At 46.5% G+C, this 23,063-nt stretch overlaps 1 protein-coding gene across 12 annotated transcripts in view; it reads left to right on the top strand.

Annotated features, from left to right (window-relative positions):
• TBC1D1 (TBC1 domain family member 1) overlaps positions 1–23,063 on the top strand; it is a 239,216-nt gene that overhangs the window by 146,812 nt on the left and 69,341 nt on the right. For 6 of the 12 annotated variants that reach the window (XR_011997210.1, XM_072737884.1, XM_072737883.1 and 3 more), the window contains 4 exons: positions 2,536–2,816; positions 4,752–4,913; positions 5,738–5,857; positions 7,010–7,149. Coding sequence is in view for 11 of the 12 variants with exons in the window: in XM_072737884.1 (XP_072593985.1) it covers positions 2,536–2,816; positions 4,752–4,913; positions 5,738–5,857; positions 7,010–7,149 (703 nt within the window). In the remaining variant the exon portion in view is untranslated. The remainder of the gene's footprint in view (positions 1–2,535; positions 2,817–4,751; positions 4,914–5,737; positions 5,858–7,009; positions 7,150–23,063) is intronic. The other 6 variants (XM_072737885.1, XM_072737890.1, XM_072737886.1 and 3 more) reach the window with 2 other exon arrangements.

The following is a 23,063-nucleotide window of genomic DNA, read 5'->3' as shown; positions in this document are numbered from 1 at the left end:
AATCTCACAATATTTACTGCAAAGAACCTGGGGTACATATTGTTTTCTTTGGTTCTTTTTGATTTTAAAAATGTCCATGGCAGACCATTGAAATTGATACTACCACCTGCAATCTACTGCTTGCGAAACACTGCTTTAGAAGTGTGCTTACCACGTTCTCAGTTGCACCTTTAGTGGGTTTCTGGCAAAAATACAGATTCTGGTTCAGTAGGCCTGGGGTGGAGCCTGAAATGCCACATATCTGACAAGCTCCAAGGTCGTGTCGATGCTGCAAATTTGTGGACTCCCTCTGGGGAGCGAGGCTCTAAACACCAGTCTTCTAAATATGATTTTCTGAGTTAAAATCTAGTGGGATGGAGCATCATCTGACCTACATCCATTACATGCTGGCTTCTACCCCACAGTTTAGTTTTAAGTTTGGAAATCGTATGGTTAATCTGCGATACACAGATGAGTGGAACTAAGCCCCTGCCCTTAGGAACTTACGTGGGAGGTGACAGATGCTCAGCATCAGAGTGTAGAAGGAGCCCTGAGAGTTTAGAATAAGAGAAGGTGGTAACTTAGCTGCCCCAGGAGCAAGGGGAAGGGCAGTTATTTTCAATCAGTGGAACCAGAGAAAGTATGGGAGTGGGGGCAGTGATGCTTTTGAATTAGATTTTTATTTTTAAAATTTATTTATTTTTAAAGATTTTATTTTTCATGAGAGACACAGAGAGAAACAGAAAGGCAGAGACACAGGCAGAGGGAGAAGCAGGCTCCATGCAGGGAGTCTGATGTGGGACTCGATCCCAGGTCCCCAGGACCACACCCTGGTCTGAAGACGGCGCTAAACTGCCAAGCCACCGGGGCTGCCCTTGAAATAGATTTTAAAGGATAAGCATTACACCTGTGGAAATGGATGGGGAAGAGATTTTCCAGATCATTACAAGTAAAGATACTATGAAGAAGTTCATGTCACTCAAGTGACTTTTCTAGGAAGTCTTATTGTTTTGAATTCTTCAAAGTACAGATCTAGGAATATGCATGTAGCTTAAATGTCTAGGGTAATCCTAAGAGAAATGCAACTTTCAGAAGCTACCTGTTTGTATTGTGTATGGGAGTATCTGTATGTGTACTTCTTTACATCTTTTTTATTCTGAGATTGAGAAACTGTTGCAAAAATAAGCTAGTTTATGTAATTGGATCTCTGCCAATACATTGATCATCTAATTGTTGAGAAACATCCAAGTGGTCCTTTTAGCTAACTGATCCTTAGTTTCAAAGGATCAGTAATTTCATGTAATTTGGAGAGAAGTTAGTAAGAGTTGGGATAAACAGGTTTGCATAGCGGAAATTATTTGCTGTGATATATTGTCTTAGACAAAATTCTAAATCCTTAAAAGGATCATTAGAACTACAGAGTTTTGAAGAATGAAATATTCCATCTGTGTTTAAAGGTAATTAATATTTTGTAGCATGTTGGGAATTAAATTTTTCCGGTCTAATTCCTACACAATTAAATGTATATAATCTCTCTCCCCTCGATAAATACGTTTCTAAAAATTAAAATCCTTAATACCTATCATCTGAAAGGCATTCAACTGTGTATCAGGTGAACACAATTTAGATTCTTCAGTCCATCATTAGATACATCATTTCGTTTTACTCTTTCCATGTTGATTAATTTACCCCTTTTAGCGCTTTCTTCAGGGGCTAGCTGATTTGTGCCCCCCCCTTATTTTATATTTTTTGATTGGAAAAGAATATATTGGCCACCAGCTACGTCCTGGGCACAGTGCTAAACATAGGATTGCTTACTTTGAAAAAGTATGCATCCCGAAAAACCTGTAGTATTAAAGTATTGCCATGATTCTCAACAAATGTTGGCGTTACCCACTCAGTAGATTCCTTGAGTACCTGATGCAATAACTTATACTTGTATAACATTTTTACAGTGCACTTTCACTCGTATTCCCTTGCCTAATTCCTGAGACCTAATGAAATAAGTTTTCACTCTACCCTTTTATAGTTGAGAAAATTGGGGTACAGAGAGAAGTTAAGTGATTTGCTCTGGGCCGTGGCAGTGAGTGCCTAAAGAGAGATTCGTCATATTCTAAGAATATTAGTTTTTAACCTCTGGGATCACCAAGTTAAATTTTAACATTAGAACAACATCAGAGAGTCTTAAGCATGTGGGCAGAACAGGTATGAACGCACTCAGCAAGATAAAGAACTTCTTGATCTGTGCAGACAAGTTCAACGAGACCCTGTGTGCTACTTAAAAGCACAGTAGAGTCTTTTACAGAGAGAAGGGGTTATTTGCGGCTTCACTTACAACAGCTAAGTCCTTCCACTTGGACTTGGGCAGGTTTCCCCATTTGTGCAGCAGCCTAGCATTTGGTCTCTGATAAGCAGGCACTTAGTGGGCCTTCGTTTCCTTATATTTGTTGGTGGCCTCTAGATAGTGTTACAGTCAAGTGTGTTCACCTACCAGAGTGTTTTCCTGCCACTGAGATTCCCCGTGATATGCCTGACCTGCTGTCCCTCTGCCACCAGGAGCCATCTGTGTGTGAAAAAGAGGCCTTGCCCGCCTCTGAGAGCTCCTTCAGGCTCCTCGGCTCCTCAGATGACCTGTCCAGTGACTCGGAGAGCCATCCCGTCGAAGAGCCTGCCCCACTGTCGCCCCAGCAGAGCTTCCGAAGGCGCGCCAACACCCTGAGTCATCTCCCTGTGGAGTGCCAGGAGCCTCCGGAGCCGGCTCGGGGGTCTCCAGGTGTCTCCCAAAGGAAACTTATGAGGTATCACTCAGTGAGCACAGAGACGCCTCATGACCAAAAGTAAGATTTGTTTAAGAAATGTGATTTTGTTGTATAAATAGCTGGGGCATATCTGTTGTTAATCAGGCGTGTTTGTTGGGTGAGAGAGAAACATGAGTCAGGTTCTACTGGGGGCTTACAGAGCTGACACCTGCCTCCCGCGCCTTCCTCCCGTGGGGACTCAGTAGATGTGAGGGACCCTTGTTACGTGCTCAAGTAGCAAGTGCAAGTGTCAGGAGGAAGCAGGTAAAACGGAGCAGAAATGACCCTCTGCGTGGGTAGTAATCACTGCTCAAGCAGCGTGAGAGGCAGGAGCTCTGAGGACAAGTAGCAGAAGGGGTGGGCAGGTGAGCCCTCATCTGGAAACCCGGATTCTTTAAGTGGTGGGGTGGAGATGCGGCCCTCAGTTCATGAACGCATCACATGATGCGTGTGAGAGGCAACGAGGGTGCCTCTGCTGGCTGCGCGGCCTTGGGTTCTGGTCCTCGCTCTGTCCTGAGCTGGTTGTGACCTGGGCACATCTGCTTAGCTTCTCTGTGTAGCAGAATCGAATGGGTGTTTTCTAAAATTTCCTTCAGTGTGAGAACTCTTAGTGTCTGCTAACCAGATTTACGAAGTTTAATAATTTGGCTCGGATGAGCCGTTGGAATTTCCTGGTTGTAGAGATGGGTAAGCGGCAGAGAGGCAGGTCTCCTGGTTCCTCCTGGTTCCTTCTGGGGTCCTTTGGCAATTCATTTGACCCTAAACGTCAGAGACTATAGACGGTCACAGAGTTATCTTTCAAAATAACTTTAAAAAATCTCTTAAGATCCCTCACTTCCTAAATCTGGATAAGGGCCGCACCTGTGTAGAGTTGCTGCTGGCCTTGCACGTACGAGCATCAGGGGGCTCATGCACGTGTAATGCCGAGTCTGTACGGAGGTGTTGGAAGTGTTTTGGGTGAAGAAATGAAACCATATGTAGCAGAGCCCCTCAGCTTCGTTTCCAGTCAGCCACTGAAAATCATTATGATGGTTTTCAAGAATTCAGCTGTATAACTCTGATCCCAAAGCAGGACGCATGCAGGAAGCTGGTATTTAATATGTGACATCTTAGACAGCAATAATTTGAGGGTTTATAGGGTTCTTGTCGTGTTCTTAAAACCCTGTATGCCCATTCCTTCTTTTTTTGCCTCTCCGCTGTGTCCCCGGCCCTCTGTTTCTGGAATTTTCAGTGATCGTGGACACATTCCTGTCTAGAGATTCCCAGTTCTCTGACTAGGCCTTCAGTTTCACATGAGCAGAGGTGGTAGGAAAGGAGTATCCCTGACAGTACATTTCCCTTCTTGCCAGGAATGCAGCTTCCTAATGGGTTGTGCTGGACAGAGGGGAGGGGAGGCTGGAAGGAGCCGCCTCCCCATCTCTCATACCCGTTTTGCTTCCTGCTCCTCGTTTATGCAAAAGAAATGAGACCTTGAATTCAAGGCAGGTTATTGTTCATTTTTTCCCTCATTTATGCAAAAGAAATGAGACCTTGAATTCAAGGCAGGTTATTCATTTTAAAGAGCAATGTATCTTAAAAACCATGGATTTTGTTATATTTTCCTTTGCTTTTGGTTTCAGTGAAAAACAAAAAGGAAATTGCTGTCAGTTTCTAAAAGGGGAAGAGAGGAACAAGTACTATGGGGTGCATACATGTGTCAGAAATGGTCAAGAATGACTTTTCGCAGTACTTTTTTTTTTTTTTTTTTTAACTGAAAACTCCCTTTACCAGTGAGACAGTGGATACAGAAGAGAAGAGCAGTCCTCTGGCTCTGTGACAGCTGGTGTTCAAGCGGATACCAGCAGCCTAGCCTATTCTTGCCTGTGTCCTCCTTGACCCCCCTGGGATCCCCCCTCTGCGACCCCCTTCGGGTCCCCCCACGGGTCCCCTCCTCTTCCCGCTAATCGCCCTGCCTTCTTTCTAATTGCTATTTAGTGTGCATCATCCACCTGTGGGCGAGCCTAAAAGTTGCTCAGGTCAGCCTTCAGCTCCTGCTCCTCCACCTCGTCTTAACCCCTCCGCCTCCTCGCCAAATTTTTTTAAGTACCTAAAACATAGCTCAAGTGGAGAACAAAGTGGGAATGCTGTGCCGAAGAGGTGAGCACACTCACGCGGCAAGTTCAGTGTCGTTTGTCTTCATCTTGCACAGAGATGATATGCTGCATGGCGGGAGAGGACCCAGGGCCACCGCTTGTGTGTGTGTTTGTGTGTGTGTGTGTGTTTGTGTGCTTGTCTGATTTTGGTTTTACTGTTTTCAGTCTATCATCTGAACTGACTTGATTTACTATTGATTAATTTTACTGTCGATTAATTACTATCGTCAGGTCTTGATGTCAAGCCGCCTCTTATATACTTGCTTTCCCCTGTCTCTGTCCGGTGTGTGCACACACGTGTGTGCACAATCACATGTACACAGTTTTTTAACAAAAATTGTGTTTGTCTATTTACACTGTGCTATGGGCCAAATCAGAAATTTCCTCATGAATTCAGGAAAATTATTTTTTTCCATTTTGAAAGTGAAGGTCATTTTGGAAGATGGACTGATTTTCTTGTTATGTTTTTATTTTATTCTGGCAAGAATGCGTAACGTGAGATCTGCACTCTTAACACTTTTTTAAAGTGCACAGCACACGATTGTTAACTACAGGCACGATGTTGCACAGCAGATCACTAGAGCTTAGTATGTTGCGTAACTGAATGGACTGAATGGTTTTTGAATTATTTCATTGATTCCATTCACTTAAAATAGAATTTTATTTACTGAATACAGAGGTTAAATCTCATTTGTAAACTTTTAAATTTCTCACCTGGTTTAATTTTCTTAGCATGAGAACTTAAGTGTTTATTTTAAAGCTTATATTTTATACTTTTTATGTTTGTATTTCATTTATCCTAAACTCTCTTCTCAACCAAACTCTCAGCATCTCCTACCGTAATGCCCTGCGGAAAAAACTTCATTCTTCTTCCTCTGTGCCAAATTTTCTAAAATTTCTGGCTCCTGTAGATGAAAATAACACCTCTGACTTTATGAACACGAAAAGGTAGGGATTAATTTAGATATATCAAGTCTGGGTAGAAGTGTTAAATTATTGATACACAGGGATTTTTCAGCCAATTTTTTTTGACACTCAAAAAATAATTTTAGCTAAATCGATTGTATCTTCCTTTTTACACCTTCTTACTGAATGTTGCTTTAAAAACATCATCCTGTTCTCTAATTTTGCCTAGGAGTAGTTTATTAATGTGGTGTTTTCAGAAGATTCAAGGAAATCTTAACGTGTTCTCTAAGTGATAGCAGATATGGTGGTGGTAAATAAGTTGGGATGTCTGACCTGTGAGTTAAGGTGATCATTTAGTTGTGTGTATGTGGGTGTAAATCACAAGGCCTTCCCCAAGTTATCCTGTGACTAGGAAGATCACTGACCAGACTATATTTATGATATGTGTTGATAAATATACTTTGTTTTATAGTTTAAAAAATATAAATGTTAAAATTGTTGTCATCAGCAAGTGACTATGTAATTATTGCCTTGATGACTCTGTGTAATCTAAATTTTTTCGTTTTGGGGGCCGTCTGCGGAGATGCAGACCTATGCTGAGAAATTATTCCCACACATGGACTAGGGGAGATGGTGGCCCTGGTGCCATTGCCCCTTTTAGACAGTTTCTCTCTCTTTTTTTTTTAATTTTAATTTTAATTTATTTATGATAGACACGCACACACAGAGAGAGAGAGAGAGAGAGAGAGGCAGAGACACAGGCAGAGGAAGAAGCAGGCTCCATGCCGGGAGCCCGACATGGGACTCGATCCCGGGACTCCAGGACTGCACCCTAGGCCAAAGGCAGGTGCAAAACTGCTGAGCCACCCAGGGATCCCCCAGTTTCTTTTTTCTGAAGTGGTGCCAAGGAAGGTCCAGTTGGAAGCTAGTGTGATGTGTGGAGCATATTTCTTAGTATCTTTTACAACGGAAATAAATTAAGGGCGTGTGATCTGGTGCTTTTCAAGAAAAGCATCCTGTAAGAAGGCAGGCCCCTGAAGAGTGCTGAGCCACTGTGGGCTTGATTCAGGTTTCATGATGATCTAATTGTGTTCTCTTATACAAACAAAATTGATAACGTAGCGTTTTGTGTAAAAACACAAAGTCAAGCGGTATCTCCCTGCCACTCATAAATCCATCATTCTGTGCTTTCAGGGACTTTGACTCCAAAGCTGAGCACCTTGGCGATGCCAATGGGACCCCCGTGAAGACACGGAGACATTCATGGAGGCAGCAGATATTCCTCCGTGTGGCAACCCCGCAGAAAGCGTGCGAGTCTCCCAGCAGATATGAAGGTACCGTACACCCTGGAAGTGAGACTCCTAGATTCCGGCAGGAGTAACAGCTGTGCAGTTTGGTGAAGGGCACGATGAAACCAGATTTCAGGTCAAAATCATCCCCTGATTTCAAAGCTCCCTTGGTAGGAAGCTCCAGGGACCATGCCTGTCATGCCTTTCCAGAGGATCCTCAAATTCCAGGGACATGTGTCAGAGAACTCAGCAGCTTGCAGCACCTTGCGTGAAAAATAGTGCCTTTGCCGAGTCTTTGTGGACCGCCGTCCCTGTGCATGTGGGATTGTGGAGTGGCTCGGCCGATGCCCCCACTGGCTCCCTCCCTTCCACTGTGTTCCAAGCGTGTCTTCATCACCCCTGCAATCTGAGCATAGGTTTACACACTACCGTGGCGCAGCGTGGTGGCGGGGGTGCTCCTTGGTCCCCGCGCTCTGCTCTCGTTCCGCTCAATGTCCCCTCCCTCATCGGTTGCCTTCCCTCAGTGTGGTGTTGCAGGAAGACCACCCTGTGCCCTCTCATCCTGCTTGTGTCTCCCAGAAGTCTGTGTCCCGGCCTTCCTGTGTTGAGTCACAATGTAACTAATGAGTTTACATGTAGTTCTAAGCTTAAGATTTTTCTCTGCCTGGTGATACTCTAAATTTTTAGCAGCAAGCATTTCTTTTCCTTAATGCTCTTTATTTTTTAATTTCTTAATTTTTTTAGTTTTAAAGATTTTATTTATTTACTCATGAGAGACAGAGTGAGAGGCAGAGACACAGGCAGAGGGAGGAGAAGCAGGCCCCATGCAGGGAGCCCCATGTGGGACTTGATCCCAGGACTCCAGGATCACACCCTGAGCTGAAGGCAGACGCTCAACCACTGAGCCACCCAGGCATCCCTTCCTTATGCTCTTTAATCAGAAAACAATTTTTTCTTTAAAAAAGGCAAAGCAACAATAGTAGACCTTCAAAGAGTTCTTGAGTTCCTCAAGTTGCATGTAGCACAGATTAATTTTTGCCCCTTGAAATACTTCTGTGCATATGTTGAGCAGCAGCACGGGCTACCTGGAGAGTTTGCAGAGTAGATCTGTGTGTTTGCACCCTCCTTGTGCTCCTCACCTTCTGCCCCCTTTCCAGCTTCTCTCTCTCTCTCTCTCTCTCTCTCTCTCTCTCTCTCTCTCCCTCCCTCTCCCTCCCTCCCTCCCCCTCTCCCCCTCTCTTTTCCCCTCCCTACCCCAGAGCTCTCTTTATTATTTAATTGAAAAAATGCATCCTCTGCCAAATTAAACAAGAGTCTGGTTTGGGTTCAGCTGGCTTTGTGATATGAATCATATAACTTTACTTACCTTGAGTCATAAAACAGTTATAGTGAATCCTGGCCCTTCCTATCTTGCGGAATTACATTAAATTATAAATGTGAAAGTACTTGGGAAACCTAAAGACCTATCAAATGTAAAGCAATACAATTATTTTTGTTAACCATTATTGAGGTCAGAACACTGGTGTTAAGCTTCTTATATGGTTGTTCCTCAGCAGGAAGGAACAAGTAAAGGAACACGGGAAAGATGGGTTTATAAATGTAGTGAGCTTTTTTTTTTTCTTAAGTCATTAAGTTGAGTTTTTTTTCTTAAGTCATTAAGTTGAGTTATTAGAAAGTTTAGTTTTAAAGACTTCATTTTGATTTTTGTAGATCGTCTGGTAATGTCCAGCAGCCAGATGGTATGACCAGTTCCTACCTTCCTAATATTCTAAGCCAAAGGGGTCTGCTGGACTGGCGGCTGTGGGAAACACCAGGCTTGTAAAGTGCACAGCCTGGGAGACTGTACTCTTTGTGGGAGCACTGACAGCTGAGGAAGTGCAGTGAGCTCTGCAGGCCCCACCCCAGGGCTGCTCTGTGCCTGAGTAGGAAGTGTGGTGAGTGCCCCAGGTGGACACTGGTGTCTGCAAGTCAGTGTCTGAGGGACCAGAGTCAGAAGGTTTGTCAGTGCTGGCAAATGTTTGCCTCCCTGGAGAACCCCAAGATAAAATGGGCCAGTAGAACGCACCGTGAGCAGCATGAGAAAATGTGACCTCGTGTGGCCCAGCAGGTAGAAGCGTGGGCGCCATGGCGTGTGTCCAGCTTTCTTTTTGGAAGCTTCTGTTTTTAACTGGTTTTGTCTGGAAATGCTATAAGAAACAGATAGTTAACCCCACGCTGAGTTCTTATTATGATGTTTGCAGTTGACAGGGTTCCTTGGTGAATTCTGGGTTAGGCAATGCTGTTGGGTGAAAGTTTGCAGTGAATGAGATGGGATGATGGGTCGTTGCCCTAGAGGCCAGAGCATGGAGCAGATCACCCCCAGTACCCCGAAGTCTGGGCAGCGTGGGCTGTCAGGCCCTGAGAATAGAACACGTGGTATTTAGCATCTGCCCCACTGGAAACGGTACTCGGGAGTATCTGAAGGTCTACCCAGCAGGGCCCCCAGGGTCACTCGCTCACATACAGATGGGAAGCGGAGAGGTGGCCTCAGTATGGGAGGGTCTGGAGCAGCCATGAAGGTGAACTTGGGGATGGAGTTCAGAGCTCATTTAGGGACCTCTTCCGAAGGCTGGAGCAGAGTGGCTGCATTTAAATTCCAGCTTTTCTGCAGTGCTTGGGTGGCTCAGTGGTTGAGCATTTGACTTCAGCTCAGGTTGTGATCTCGGGGTCCTGGGATCGAGTCCCACATCAGGCTCCCCATGAGGAGCCCACTTCTCCCTCTGCCTGTGTCTCTGTGCCTCTCCCTGTGTGTCTCTCATGAATAAGCAGATAAAAGTCTTAAAAAAAAAATTCCAGCTTTTCGCTTTAGGAGCTGTGAACTGGGACAAGCTGTTGAAACTTCTCCCTCCCGTATGATAGAGGATTAATTATGCTTGTTGCCACACTGAGATAAGAGCATGAGATTTCTACTGGTATTTTATTGAAAAGCTTTCAGAATTCAGAGATTAGAAAATCAGTGAGCTGAAGGTTTCCAGTGTAAAGTTACCTCTCCCTGGTGCTCTGGGCCCACCACACCTCAGCCCCCCCCCCCACAGGGGCACCTTCCTGCTGCCTGGAGCCCCTCGGGGAGCTGCAGTGCTGAGTGGCAGGGGCTCTGATTTCTCTCCCTGCCATCCCGAGCTGGGTGGCCGTGGCCGGCCGTGCCTCCTCCTCCTCCTTCCCCTGCCACAGTGGGGAGGCCTGCCTGCTGCTGAGGGCTCTTCCTCCCAGGCCCCAGGGGGGCCTTGTTAGCAGGTGGGGCAGGTGGAGCAGAAGGGGAAGGAACCAGAGCGGAGCCCAGGAGGAGGAGTCGAGCTGTGATTTGTGGCTGAAACTACAGGACGGCAGTTAACACCAGAGGTGGGGTTTCGAGGCTTAACAGTAGTGCCCCATGTTGCACGGTGGTTGCGGATACCGCCGCGTGGAGATGTATGTAACGTATTTAAACGTGCAGCGATAATGGGTTCAAAACTCGAGGTGTGCTGGCAGAGTGCGTAGTAAGGGCCAGGGACGACTGTGGGAAGCAGCCTGTCCCATCTTACAGCAGTTGTGAATTTTCCAGTGAATCTCTTGGATTGAGCCAAATCCTGCTCCCTGTCATCCCATCCCGTGGTGCCTCTCTGGTCTGAACATACTTCTACTTCCCGTTCTTCAGCTGGCAGGAGGGCCTGGAAACCGCTGCTCCCCTTAAAGCTCCTCCCCAGCCCAGCTGCCCTCATTGCTTCGCCCTCCTCCGGATAAGCCCAGGTCCTGTCCTCTGAGCACACACGGTCCCTTGCCAGGGGGCCCTGCACCCACATGGTGTTCCCCCGTCCCTGGCCCTCCCGTGTACCTCCTCCTCCCACGGAGTGGCCTCTCCATGTATTCTTCATACCTTCATCATCTGTTTCTGCTTTAAGTGGTTAACTCACATTCCTGGCTCTTATGATATCTTGTCCTTTGGGGCATTAACTGTTATTTAAAAATCAGAATGACTTCTAGGTGCCCTCGAAAAGGCTTTCTTTTTAAAAAAGCTGTTTCCCCAAGCACCTTGTACCGGTGAAGTGCTAGAGCATTGGTTTTGGCCAGTCCTTGTGGGATGGCTTTGAAGCCTGATACTGATGACCAGGACGTTGAAGAGAGCAGCGTAGAGTTGCGAGCCACACCTCTGTGCCTTGAAGTACTCGACACAGCAGAGCTCTGCAGGGGCACTGCTCCTGCCCTGCCTAGTCCATAATCATCACTCTTTCGGCCCCAATTATTGAGCTACTGTTGATTCTCACCACCTCCTGCAGGAAGGTATCCCAAGGGACCCCCATGCAGCGCTAGGTGACATCACGATCCTTGCCCACCTGTTTTCTCTGGTGGAGGCTTCTGCTGGGGTCCCTCACTCTTGCCACACATGCCCTGAGGCCTTTGCATGGGCTGTTCTCTCTGCCTGGAATGCTGTTCCCTGATAACCTCCTGGTTAACCTCCTCACCTGCTTCAGATCATTGCTTGAAATCGCCTTTTCAAGGAGTCCTCTCCTGGCCACTCTATTTCAGATTGGACCCTCTGCTCTTACCACCAGACATTCCTAATCTCCTTATCCTGACTTCCTATAGCACTTATCTCCTTATAATGTGCTCTAGTATTTACTTATTCATGATCGCTCTCATCGGTTTCTCCAGTCATTACATGCTTGTTGACTTCTCAAGGAAGGCAAATAAACTCAAATTTTTACAAACTTATTATATGCTCATTAGTGATTTCTTAACTCCTTCTCTCTTCCTCCTCTATAGGAACATGTCCTTCATGCTTTTTTTTCTTTTAGAATTAAATGTATGATTTTGTGGGGGGGGGGGTATAATGTGGGTACTCTGTATGAGAGAGAAAGAAGAGAGAGAATTAAGATATTTAGAACTCTGAATTGGTATAATAATAATCACTTATGCCATTATCTGTGGCAGGTGCTTTATAGGAGTTATTTAATTCCTAGTCAGCCTTATGAAGGGTGGCATTTTTATGATATCCATTTCACAGATGAGGGAGCAGAAGCTTGGAATAGCTTAAATCACTTTCCCCAAACCAGAGAGCTAGTGGGCGACCCAGGCAGGCCTGGAGCTCACGGATCTGTGCTCAGAAGCTGATGCTGTGAACACTACACAAGGCTGGCTGTTGCCAGAGATGCACAGCATTACCTCCCGGGTGTGCTGCTTCTTCAGGAGCCTCTTCCCACACGAGGGTCCCTGCCAGCACCTGCCCTGGAGCCCCACAAGTATCCCTGTCAGCCAGGCACCCACACATTTCTGAGTATTTTATTTTAAAGACTTTATGTGTTTGTTTATCAGCGAGAGAAGGAAAGAGCATAAGCAGGGGGAGCGACAGGCAGAGGAAGAAGCGAGCTCCCCGCCAAGCAGGGAGCTGGATGCAGGGCTCGATCCCAGGACCCCGGGATCATAACCTAAGCTGAAGGCAGACGCTTAGCCGACTGAGCCGCCCAGGTGCCCCGTTTCCTAGTATTTTAATGTATGGACTCCCCTTTGGTTAGCCGTCTCTCCCTCCATGTCCACGTCGGGAGCGGCATGTGCAGGGGAGGGAGAGAGGTTTCTCAGTATCTGTGAATATTCTTCTCCCAAATCAGCATCTTCATCCCCTGCCACTGTCTGCTCCCCACCCATAGGTGCAGAAATGCCCTCACCTTCCACTGTGCCCTGGGGCCACCTGGCCCCCACTGCAGCTCTCTGTGTCTCCCTGCAGCTGAGACACCTCCAGGTCCTCAGACATGTTAGAGCCCTGAGCTCCGTGTTTTTGGCCAGACGGTCTCCGGAGGGCTGTGTGCTGCTGGAGGTGGCTGGTGGCCTCTGTTCCCTCCTTGCCCTGGCGGCTGCGCTGCAGCAGGTGGCTTCAGGGAGCTGGTGCTCTGCCTTGGGCACAGTGGAAGTGAAAGTGTGCTTGCAGGGAACCCTGAATCGTGCCTTTTCAAGTGTCTCAGATGCTCAGCGTGGCTGCCTCTGACCATTTGGCATTTCTGTTTCGGCAGTGCAAACTTTAAACAGATGGGAAACTTTCTGGCCTTTTTTTCCAGCCTAAAAAGTGAGGCCGGTATTTGTGCCGTCCCACCCATGTCATCCCACCTGGAAAATACTAATAAAACCACCAGTAATTTAAAAGCCATGCTGTTTGCACGAGTGTTAAGGATATAAGTGAAAGAGAAATAGAATTTCCTGTAACTCTGGTGTCCTCATTTTTTTTTTTTAACAGATGGGCTCAAACCCGGAGAGAACAGTGTTAGTGAGGAGCGTGGCTCTAATTATAGTGCAAGAGGAGGAAAGTACAAAGGGCATGTGGACAGAGGTGGGCATAGAACCGGGCAGATGTTGTCTCCCACAAAATCAGCCTGTTGTTTATCCAGGGGAGTGTGACTCTCTATATACAGAATCTCTGTGAAATAATTAAGTGGTAGGAATCTGAATTTTATGTTCTGGAGAGCCTTCTGAACAAGACAGGCAGTTAATTTCTATTTAGAAATTTACTCACATATGTCTAGTAGGACCAGCGCAGACGTTCCCAAATCCCAGACTGTTTTTTTTTTTTTTTTTAATTCAACAGAGACCAGTTGGTTTCTTGTAGGAATCCCTGCTTGACTTTAGCAAAAGTCCAGGAGGAATTGTTTCCATCCTGAACTTCAGAGGGGCAGGGCAGGTGTATGCCATTGGAGGGAATGGAAGGGAATCTGTAAGTAGGGGAATCACCAGGTTGTACTTGCAGATTTGGCAGGGCGCATGTTTTTGCAATAAAACAAACATAGATCATAAAATAGAATACAGACAGCTGCGTGGTTGCTTCAATTTAAAACAAAAGTCTTCAGTGATGCTTTTTAAGTTTGTGGAGATCACTTATGGCTACTGTCCCAGAAACCCCAGGAAAATGCATTCTGTCTCCTATGTGTTCTGGGTTCTTTGGTGAGGAGTTTGTGAGACGCTAAGTTAAACTATCAACTCCACAGACATGGTATCATGGGGTGCAGTTCAGTCTGTCCCAGGGCGAAGCTGCTGAGGGTTGTAGGGCATGGGCTGAGCGCAGAGATCGTTGTTCTGTGCGGGTGGTCGTGCTGGGGTCTGGATTGCAGCCTTCCCATTTTTAGAGCCTTCCCACCGTTGATCCGACCATAGGACTATACTGAAGGTGAAGCCAGGGCAGGTGCTCCCATCTTGCAGATGAAGACGCTAATGCCTCTGTGCATTGAGTGGCTGTGGTCTCGAATGTTCGTGTGCTTAGAGTCCTCTGGGGAGCTTGTACAGAGACAGGTTCTGGTCTGGTCCAGAGAGTCTCCCTTTCTGATAAACTGTCTGGTGATGCTGGTGCACTATGAGTAGCAAGGGCTTAAAACAAGCAACCACGATAAATCCAGTCCAGACCTTCCCCTTTTTTTTTTTTAAGATTTTATTTATTCATGAGAGACACAGAGGGGCAGAGACATAGGCAGAGGGAGAAGCAGATTCCCTATGGGGAGCCCGATGCGAGACTCGATCCCAGGATCCCAGGATCGCGACCTGAGCCAAAGGCAGATAGATGCTCAGCCACTAAGTCACCCAGGTGCCCCCAGCCCAGACCTTCTAGACCTAGAATGGGACTCCTGTGCCTCTTTCTGCCTCTGTACATCACTGCGGATAACAATAACCCAAGGAGGCACCGGGTGTCTCAGACCTCCAAGAAATCTAGGTCACCGGTGACATTTTTTGAGAAGGTTGGTGCTTCCTAGAGAAGGCAAGAGTTTGGTGGGGAAAATGCAGTGGTAAACGTGGGGATAAACAGAGGGGTAAGACAAATTTGGTAGCGTGCCAAATGAAACCAAGCATGTGGTGCTCTGCCTCTTTCCTGCTGCCTTATTTTCCGGGGGAGCTTTGTCTCTTGGGTGGGCCCCAGGGCACAGGGGCTCTGAGCTGGTTGTCAGGCCTGCAGAATGCACAAAGAAACTTGTGACGGGTACTTGGTGGGAACACTCCGCAGTTTTGCCTCCTAGTGCATCATACAAAAGATGATCCTTTGTTGTTAGAGAAATAAGTTTTTAGGTAACTCCTGGCTCTGGAAAGGGGAGCATCCTTTTATCTACCCCGTGTGCCAAGGAACAATTTTAGCGTTCGTCTGATAACTTTCATTGAAGTGTTTTAAATTAGAGATTTCACCAACAACTGAAGCGTTCAGACTTTATATGTCCTGTTTAAAAGAAAAAAGAAAATCTAGAGATCTATTGATTTGAAACACACCGTGTAAGCAAATAGTCCAGCAAAACTAACATTCAAAGGGTTTTGTGTTGTGAGTATAAGCTGTGTCTAATTTTTGATCAGCTGAAGCCTGGCCTGTTGGGTTAGGTATTAGATGTTAATACCAATGGCAAGACCAAGGAACAGGATCTTAATCTTTATCATGATTACTTTATATTGCAAAAAATGTAAAAACTGTCGGGAGAACTAGGATTGGCTTGTGTTGCACATAGCCAAATTTTAAAGAATTTTTATACCGTCAGGAAATTTTAATGGATCGTATAAGCAGGAGGACTGCAAGTGAAACTTTACTGAAAATATAAGCATCATGGTGACATCTGTATGACCTTTTGTTTTGATCCCTGGTTCTTAGCTTTCCCTGTGCACCAAAGTCACAGAAGAAGGAGATTTTACATACAGGTGCACCTGCCCCTCTGCATCTTGCCTCACCCAGTCAGTTGGGTGGGGATGGGGCCCAGGCATGAATTCTTTTAAAAAAACAAACCACACACCCATCCCACAAGGCATTCTGATTGCTGTCCCAGCTGAGATCTTTGGTCTAGATGTCAGAGGGTGACTTGAGGCACCGTCACCACTTGGTGGCAGTGTTGTTCCCTCTGTCTTGATGGTCCTGCATTCTTTTCCAATCTCAGAAATCCCTTCTTTTTCCCCCTGTGATTTTGTTTTTGGGCTTGTTTTTGTTGCAGTATGTATCTCCCTTGTTCATTTCCAGCTTATTTGAATGGAGAGCTACCTTCTGAAATTGAGATGTGCTTTTTTCTTGTTCTACAGGGTTCTAGGGCGTGGGTAAAATAAGAAAGGAAAAAAAAAAAAGGTCTCTGATTGCCAGTTGCATGGCTTTTTAAAATTGTTCTTAATTTACTCTCCATGTAACTTTGCTCTCCTGTGGTGAATAAAGACCAGGTTCAAGGTAAATATCGCAAGCCAGAAATGATTGTTCATGGATTTCTGTAGTTTCAACCTCCTAGATTTTCCCCCCTTTATTGTGGTTCTTGGCCCATCATTACAGACTTTGGGAAGCATAGTGAATGGCAAGATTTTACCTTAGTTTGCTAATTTTGTGCATGGTAACAGTTGTTAAGTTAGCATTGATTGAGCTTTTCCTTTTTTTTTTTTTTAAGATTTTATTTACTGATTTGACAGAAAGAGAGTGTAAGCAGGGAGAGTGGCAGGGAGAGGAAGAAGCAGGTTCCCTGCCGAGCAGGGAGCCCAATGTGGGGCTTGATCTTAGGACCCCAGGATCATGACCTGGGCCCAAGGCAGACGCTTACCCAACTGAACCGCCCAGGTGCCTGAGCTTTTCCTAATAAACCATCCACAGTAAAACACCCTGCCCTTAACACTTTGTGCAAAGGCTGGAGCCAAGGTTGTTGGTGAGACAAAGAAACCATCTCAGCCTCTCTGCTTGGTGGGAAGGCTGTAGGAGCAGAGGGCCAGGTGCTGGGCACTGGAGGCCCTGGGATCCGAAGGCCTGGGTGTGAATCCCTGCTTACAGCACTCTAGTTCGTAGGCTTAGGGCTAATTGAACTCCAGAACCTTGGAAGGTGTGTCTGCAGGCTTAAAGTGCACAGAAGATCTTGATTTGTCACCTTTGAACCTTAATCTGTAGGTCATAGAGAGCTATTGAAACTTATAAAGTGAAGGAATGGTTAAGTAGTCTGAAGATATTTTTAGGGGGCTACAATATGTAGATATATTCGAACATGAAGCAGCCTCAGAATCCGGGCAGGACTGGGGTCAGGCAAGCAGGTGTCTTGCATGCAAAATTAAAAGAGGCGCTCACTTTCAGGGTCCCGTAAGTCCAGACCCTGAGAATAAGGATCTCCTTAAATACCGCACCTTAGGTGCCTGTGTCCCTCATCTTCCTCCAGGCCCTCCTCGCAGTTGTGCCCTTCTACCCTATGTGCCCTTCTACCCTATGGCCTGCTTGTGTGAGCTGGACAGCTCTGAGAATGGGTTTGGCAGGAAAGGTTTGTTTTATTTAAGAAACTGCTTTTTTGAAATATTCGTATACTATGCAATTTACCCATTTAAAGTGTACATTTGAAAAAAACTGTACAATTCATTATTTTTCTAAAGATTTATTTATTTATTTATTTGTTTATTCATTCATTCATTCATTCATTCATACATTCATGATAGACATAGAGAGAGAGGGGGGCAGAGACACAGGCAGAGGGAGAAGCAGGCTCCATGCCGGGAGCCTGACACGGGACTCGATCCCAGGACTCCAGGATTGCGCCCTGGGCCAAAGGCAGGCGCCAAACCGCCAAGCCACCCAGGGATCCCCCAATTCATTGTTTTTATCCCTGTGTTCATAGAGGTGTATAGTCATTAACACAACCACATTTTATTTTATTTTTTAAATATTTTATTTATTCATGAGAGACACAGAGAGAGAGAGAGGCAGAAACACAGGCAGGGGCAGAAGCAGGCTCCATGCAGGGAGCCCAATGTGGGACTCAATCCCAGGACCCTGGGATCATGCCCTGAGCCAAAGGCAGATGCTCCACTGCTAAGGTCCCCAGGCATCCCTAGCACATCCTAAATTTAAAATATTTTTGTCTCTCAAGAAAAAAACCCATACCTCCCACCCCTCCTTCAAACCCGGGGCAGACGCTCATCTCTTTGCTGGCTGCCTCTTCTGACCATGCCATGCAAGTGGAATCATGTACTATGTGGCCCTTTGTGGATGGCTCTTTTCACTGAGATGTTTTCAGGGTTCATCACATTGTAGTGTGTATTGGTGCATCATTACTTTTTGTGGGCCATCAGTATCCATCATAAGGATAGGCCACATTTTGTTTATCCATTTGCCAGTTGTGATGGACATTTGGGTTCTCCCCCCCCCGCCTTGGGCTGTTGGCAACAGTGCTGCTGTGAACACTCATGGATATGTTTTTGTGTGGACGTATGTTCAGAGCGGGTTTTGTGGGTGAGCTGGTGTGAACACGTTCTCCTCCAGGGAGGCTCTGAGTTGTCCTCTGTGATTCTGACCACTGGGATTGTTAGGCCAGTAGGAATGGCTGAGGTTGGGTCCCCCAGTACCAGGTTTCCCTGCTGGCTGGCCTTGGTTGCCTTCCTTCTGCGTCAGGCTGAGTGAGAAGGTGCAGGGAGTCTGGTGTTGTCTCCCTGGAGCACCTGGGAAGGCGAGGGGCATAAGGAGCCTCCCTCAGGAGGCTCTTTCAATCCCAGGGAGGCTATCAGAGGGCCACATGTTAGTGGTTTTGGCCCAGGACTACATCTCCTTTAGCTGCTCTCAAACAAGTGTGCTTAAGACCCCTTGGAGGATTCGTGGAGACACACACTGCTGTTCCTTGGTTCTAAAATTTCTGGTTCTGGAGATGGAATTCTTGGGGGAGCCTGAGAATTTGCATTTCTTACAGCCTCCCACGTGATGCTGATTTTGGAGGTTTGGGGACCACACTGTGAGGCCCTCCGAGTTTCTCACACTGCAGTGGCTGGTAGGCAAGGGTACAGCCTATCCTGATTTAAAATCCAACCGAAAAAGCCCTCAGTGGTTGTTAGTAAAATGAACAACAGATTGAGAAGTAGAAATGTGTTCTATGGCAGTTATGAAACAGCCTACAGGTCCTGTTTTCTTTGCAATAAAAGTAATCAAATATTAATACTAGCCATTGTGTGATTATTGTGTATTAAGTCTTTGGTGTTTGCACTTTTCCACAGTTGGATGGTAATTCTCACACTGATCTTCTTAGGGGTGAGGCTGGAAATCTGGGTGACGTGGCCACGACTCCCGTAGCACTTAGTCGGCACAGCTACAATTCAAACCACATTGGTTCTAAATCCAGTCTCTTTTTTTTATATTTTATTTTATTTTTCAAAGTAAGCTCAAAGCCCACTGTGGGACTTGAACACATGACCCCAAGATTAAGAGTCATATGTTGCGCTGATTGAGCCATCCAGACGCCCCTAAATCCAGTCTCTTGATCCCATTGATGAACTGTTAAATTTTGGGAATATATGGTTAAATTTGTGTTTGTGATAGATGAAAGAACAATTTCTTATGTTGGAAGGATTCTAGAATTCAGCATTAACCTTTGCTAATACAGCATCCGGTTTAGGCATTATTACATCCTAAATTTTTTTTTTTTTTACATCCTAATTTTTAAAAACAGAACTAGAACTTTCCTAGTTGAATGGTTTCTATTAATACCATTTAAGTGAAGGCACGTACGTCTCCTGGAGGTAGCAAAGCCATGCCTTCGCACTGGATGTAAGCTAGCAGCTCCAGAATTACAGCTGTTGGCATACATGGTGAGCTCTAGGTTTTGTAAAATGCTGAGATAAAGCCAAGGGATGCGTAGAAACTACTTTCTAAATGGATCTTTTTTTTCAAGTAAATTTGTCTTACCACTTTCATCTGAATGAAAATATTTACAGAATGGACACTAACAAGATTTTAAACATCATTTATTGATAAAGAAATGCTGTTAACCATGGTCGTCTGTGATTCCGAAAATAATTTGTGGTACCAAACTGTGCATTTTACCCTTGAGGGAATAGTAGGTTGGTCACAGTAAGTTGAGGTCTTGTCTACTTCCTGTCCAGGTGTGTTCACTTGAGAGAACTCTTGATGAAAGTTTGGTTTTTAGAGGTTTTTTTTTTTTTTTTTTTTTTTAGCGTCACCTTCCCCAAACAGTTACCGAGGGACAGTGTTTCTTACTGGCCTCGGCCTGGTTGTTGGGCGGGTCACAGAAGCCAGCAGCCTCTTGAGCCTTGCAAGGTTCGCAGGACGACGTAGAGGTTCAGGGGTGGGGATGGGCGCCCTGACAAAGTGCTCTTTCTTCCTACTGCTGTTTGCAGACCGTGTTCATCGTTCTCCCCTGGAGCAATCTGTGCACACACCATGTTCTGGAATTTTCTTCCGTCGTTCCTAACACCGTGGCGTGTCACGCCTGGTGTACTCCCCGGTACAGAGCAGGCCAGTTATACCAGATGTTTTACTGGCACCAAGCAAAGCCATAGGACTGCCGCTCATTTGCTGGGGGTCCCTCCTCACCTCCTCCCCAATTTCCTCCACCCTGCTGGTTCCACATTTTTTAGCCTGTCACCTCCAGGTGCCAAATTCAATGTCACTTAGAGATCGTCTGACTGAATACACTAGAAATCTTGCTACTCTGGTGTAAGCGAGGAGGGACTGATGTTTCTCCCCAAACTGGCAGTTTGGGGGATGAGAGGGCAAAAGCCTGGTTCAGTGGCTTCATTGATGTTACAGCAGGTGATCTGGGGGCGGGGGGGCTTTTCTGTTTCCCCGTCCATCCTCCCCAATGCCTCATGGTCACAAGGTGGCTGCCGCACCTTTGGCTTCCCTTGCGCTTCCAAGATGAATGAAGAGGGAGGCACTGAAGAGGAGAGGATGACCCCTCTATATCAAGAGAGTCAGACTGTTGCAGAAATCCCTAGTAGAGCTCCACTTGGTGGTATTATCTGGAACTGTGTCACCGGCTGCTAGTAGCCACAGGGGAGGCTCGGAGACGGTGATCTTTGGCTGAGCTTGTTGCCACCTAGTGCAGTATCCACAGTTGTAAGGGCGGAGGGGAGAATGAGTATGGGGTGGGAGCCAGGGGGCCTGCAGCACGGGCCACAGTGCTTTGCTGCTCACGCACTTGCTGGGTTTCTTCACGCAGCCATGATCTTCCAGGGATGGATCCAGAAAGCTCCTCTTCCTCTCTCGTCCTTTCTGCACCCAGCACACCACACTTCAGCCCTGACAGCCTCTCCAAATCCTTCCAGGCCACTTCAGTGTCACCGTCTCTTCCTCTTTTCTCTTGGATATAATCAGCCTCTCCTTCCCCGATGCTTGATCCTGCTAGAGAGCCGGATCTTACTTTGTCTTGGGGTTACCTGTCCTGACCTCTAGGTCTACACTGTCCCATGGTTGCCACTACCCACGTAGGGCTCATTAAACAAATGTAAACTAATTACCCTTAAATAGAGTGCAAAATTGAGTTCCTGACCCTAGCCCCACTTCCAGTGCTTAAAAACCACGTGTGGCCAGTGGCTAGCTCTAGAATGTTCCCCTCACCCAAATTCTCTTGCACAGGCCGCTCTAGGTGATGAGTTCTTTAACGCGTTACTTAGCCCTGACCCCGTCACTCAGGACTGTGAGCACAGCCTTCAGGATGGTGCCTGTGCTCCGTCGTCTCCTAACTGATGTGGTAAACTTGGCACAGAGCTTACAGAGATATTCTGTGACCCACATGGCTTCCAAAAATACTGTCACCGCGTATGTAGGAGGCACTGGGTGCATTGCTTTTAAGGAATCGTTAAAAGCACACAAGGACTTGGAAATTTCAAATGTCTGATTTTATAGATTAAGAAACAGGCTCAGAGAGGGAGGGGGATCTACTTGTGGTCATGCAGGCAGACCGTGGTCGAAAGGTCTGGGCTCTTGGTTGTCATGGCTGCATTCCCTTCTCTTTCCGTTAAACCAGACCCGGTTATCACCAGCCTACTTTCCCTGATTATGTTCTCTTCTTGCCTACCCACCAGTTGCTAGTTTCTTGAGAAAGGAAGTTGTTTTCAGCTCTCAGCTGTCCTCAAATGCCCACTGCATATAGGCGGCGCTCAGGGAATGCTCAGGAAACAGATGAGACTTATTAGTCAGGGATTGTTTTGTTGCAAGAGACAGAAAATGAGTCAAGCAAGCTTAATCAGAAGGAGATTTTAAACATCAAGATAAGAGCAAGAGCTGGAAACTAGAAGTTGTCTGGAGACACGGAAGTCTCTCTGGCTCCCTGTTTTTAGGGCCATGTAATGTTTCTTCTGGTTTCCTCTTTATTCCACACACCAGCGTTCCCAGCTGGCCCGTCACTCTGTACAGTCACACCAGCCTCCAAGTGCATGACCCCTTAGCTCCAGAGGCGTCTGATTACCTAACTGCCGCTCTCTGTCTCCCCTTACATGCTTGGGAGCTGATTGGCCCAACTCATGGCAGCTCCTCCAAGGAGGGACAGGAGAAGCGTGGTGCCAGCATGGCACAGGGGACCCACTCAAGTTACCATCTAGATGGTGGGGAGGACAGGGCAGGGCCTGCACTGGGAGGAGAAGGCACAGCCTCCAGCTTCCACAAGTCAGTGTATTCCTATTAATGATGCTGTTGACCAACCAAAGGCAGAACCTTGACAATAACTGGAGTTCACTGGCTTTATCATGGTTACTGGTTATTGGGAAGTAGGTGAAATGGTGTGTGACAAGCATGTGCCTCTCTTATTACCAGAAGTGCTTGGAAAGAAGCTGGTGACTTTCTCTCAGAAATTCCACTGCTGGGAATGCAGTTAGATTAACATGTTTACCCATAGGAATTTGGGATTCTTAGAGTAAGGTGTAGTGGTCACGTGGCTCAGCAGCCAGAGATGGTCGCAATGTCCCCGGAGGAAGAAGGATGGGCGAGCCATCGCCGGGCTCTCCATGGGCCCGAGGCCTGTGGTGTGAGTGAGCCTGCCTGGGGGGGACCCCCACGCCTGCGTCCCCTTGTGCCTCCTCGACAGGCCACTGCAAGCCCTGTGGGTACGTCTCTGAAACTGAGTTAAAGTTCCATTAAGGCAAGGCCGCAGTCTTCTTATGCTTCTGGACCTGGCACAGGGTTCGGTTCATAGATTGTTGCTTGATTTCTGCTGGATACAAGATAGAGGACTTTGCCGTACTAACCAAATATGGGTATTTTATTA

Source organism: Vulpes vulpes, chromosome 14 (assembly GCF_048418805.1).
Source record: "Vulpes vulpes isolate BD-2025 chromosome 14, VulVul3, whole genome shotgun sequence".
Lineage (NCBI taxonomy): Eukaryota > Metazoa > Chordata > Mammalia > Carnivora > Canidae > Vulpes > Vulpes vulpes.
Note: the sequence above shows the minus strand (reverse complement) of the source record. Positions and strands in the feature narration are given on the sequence as shown.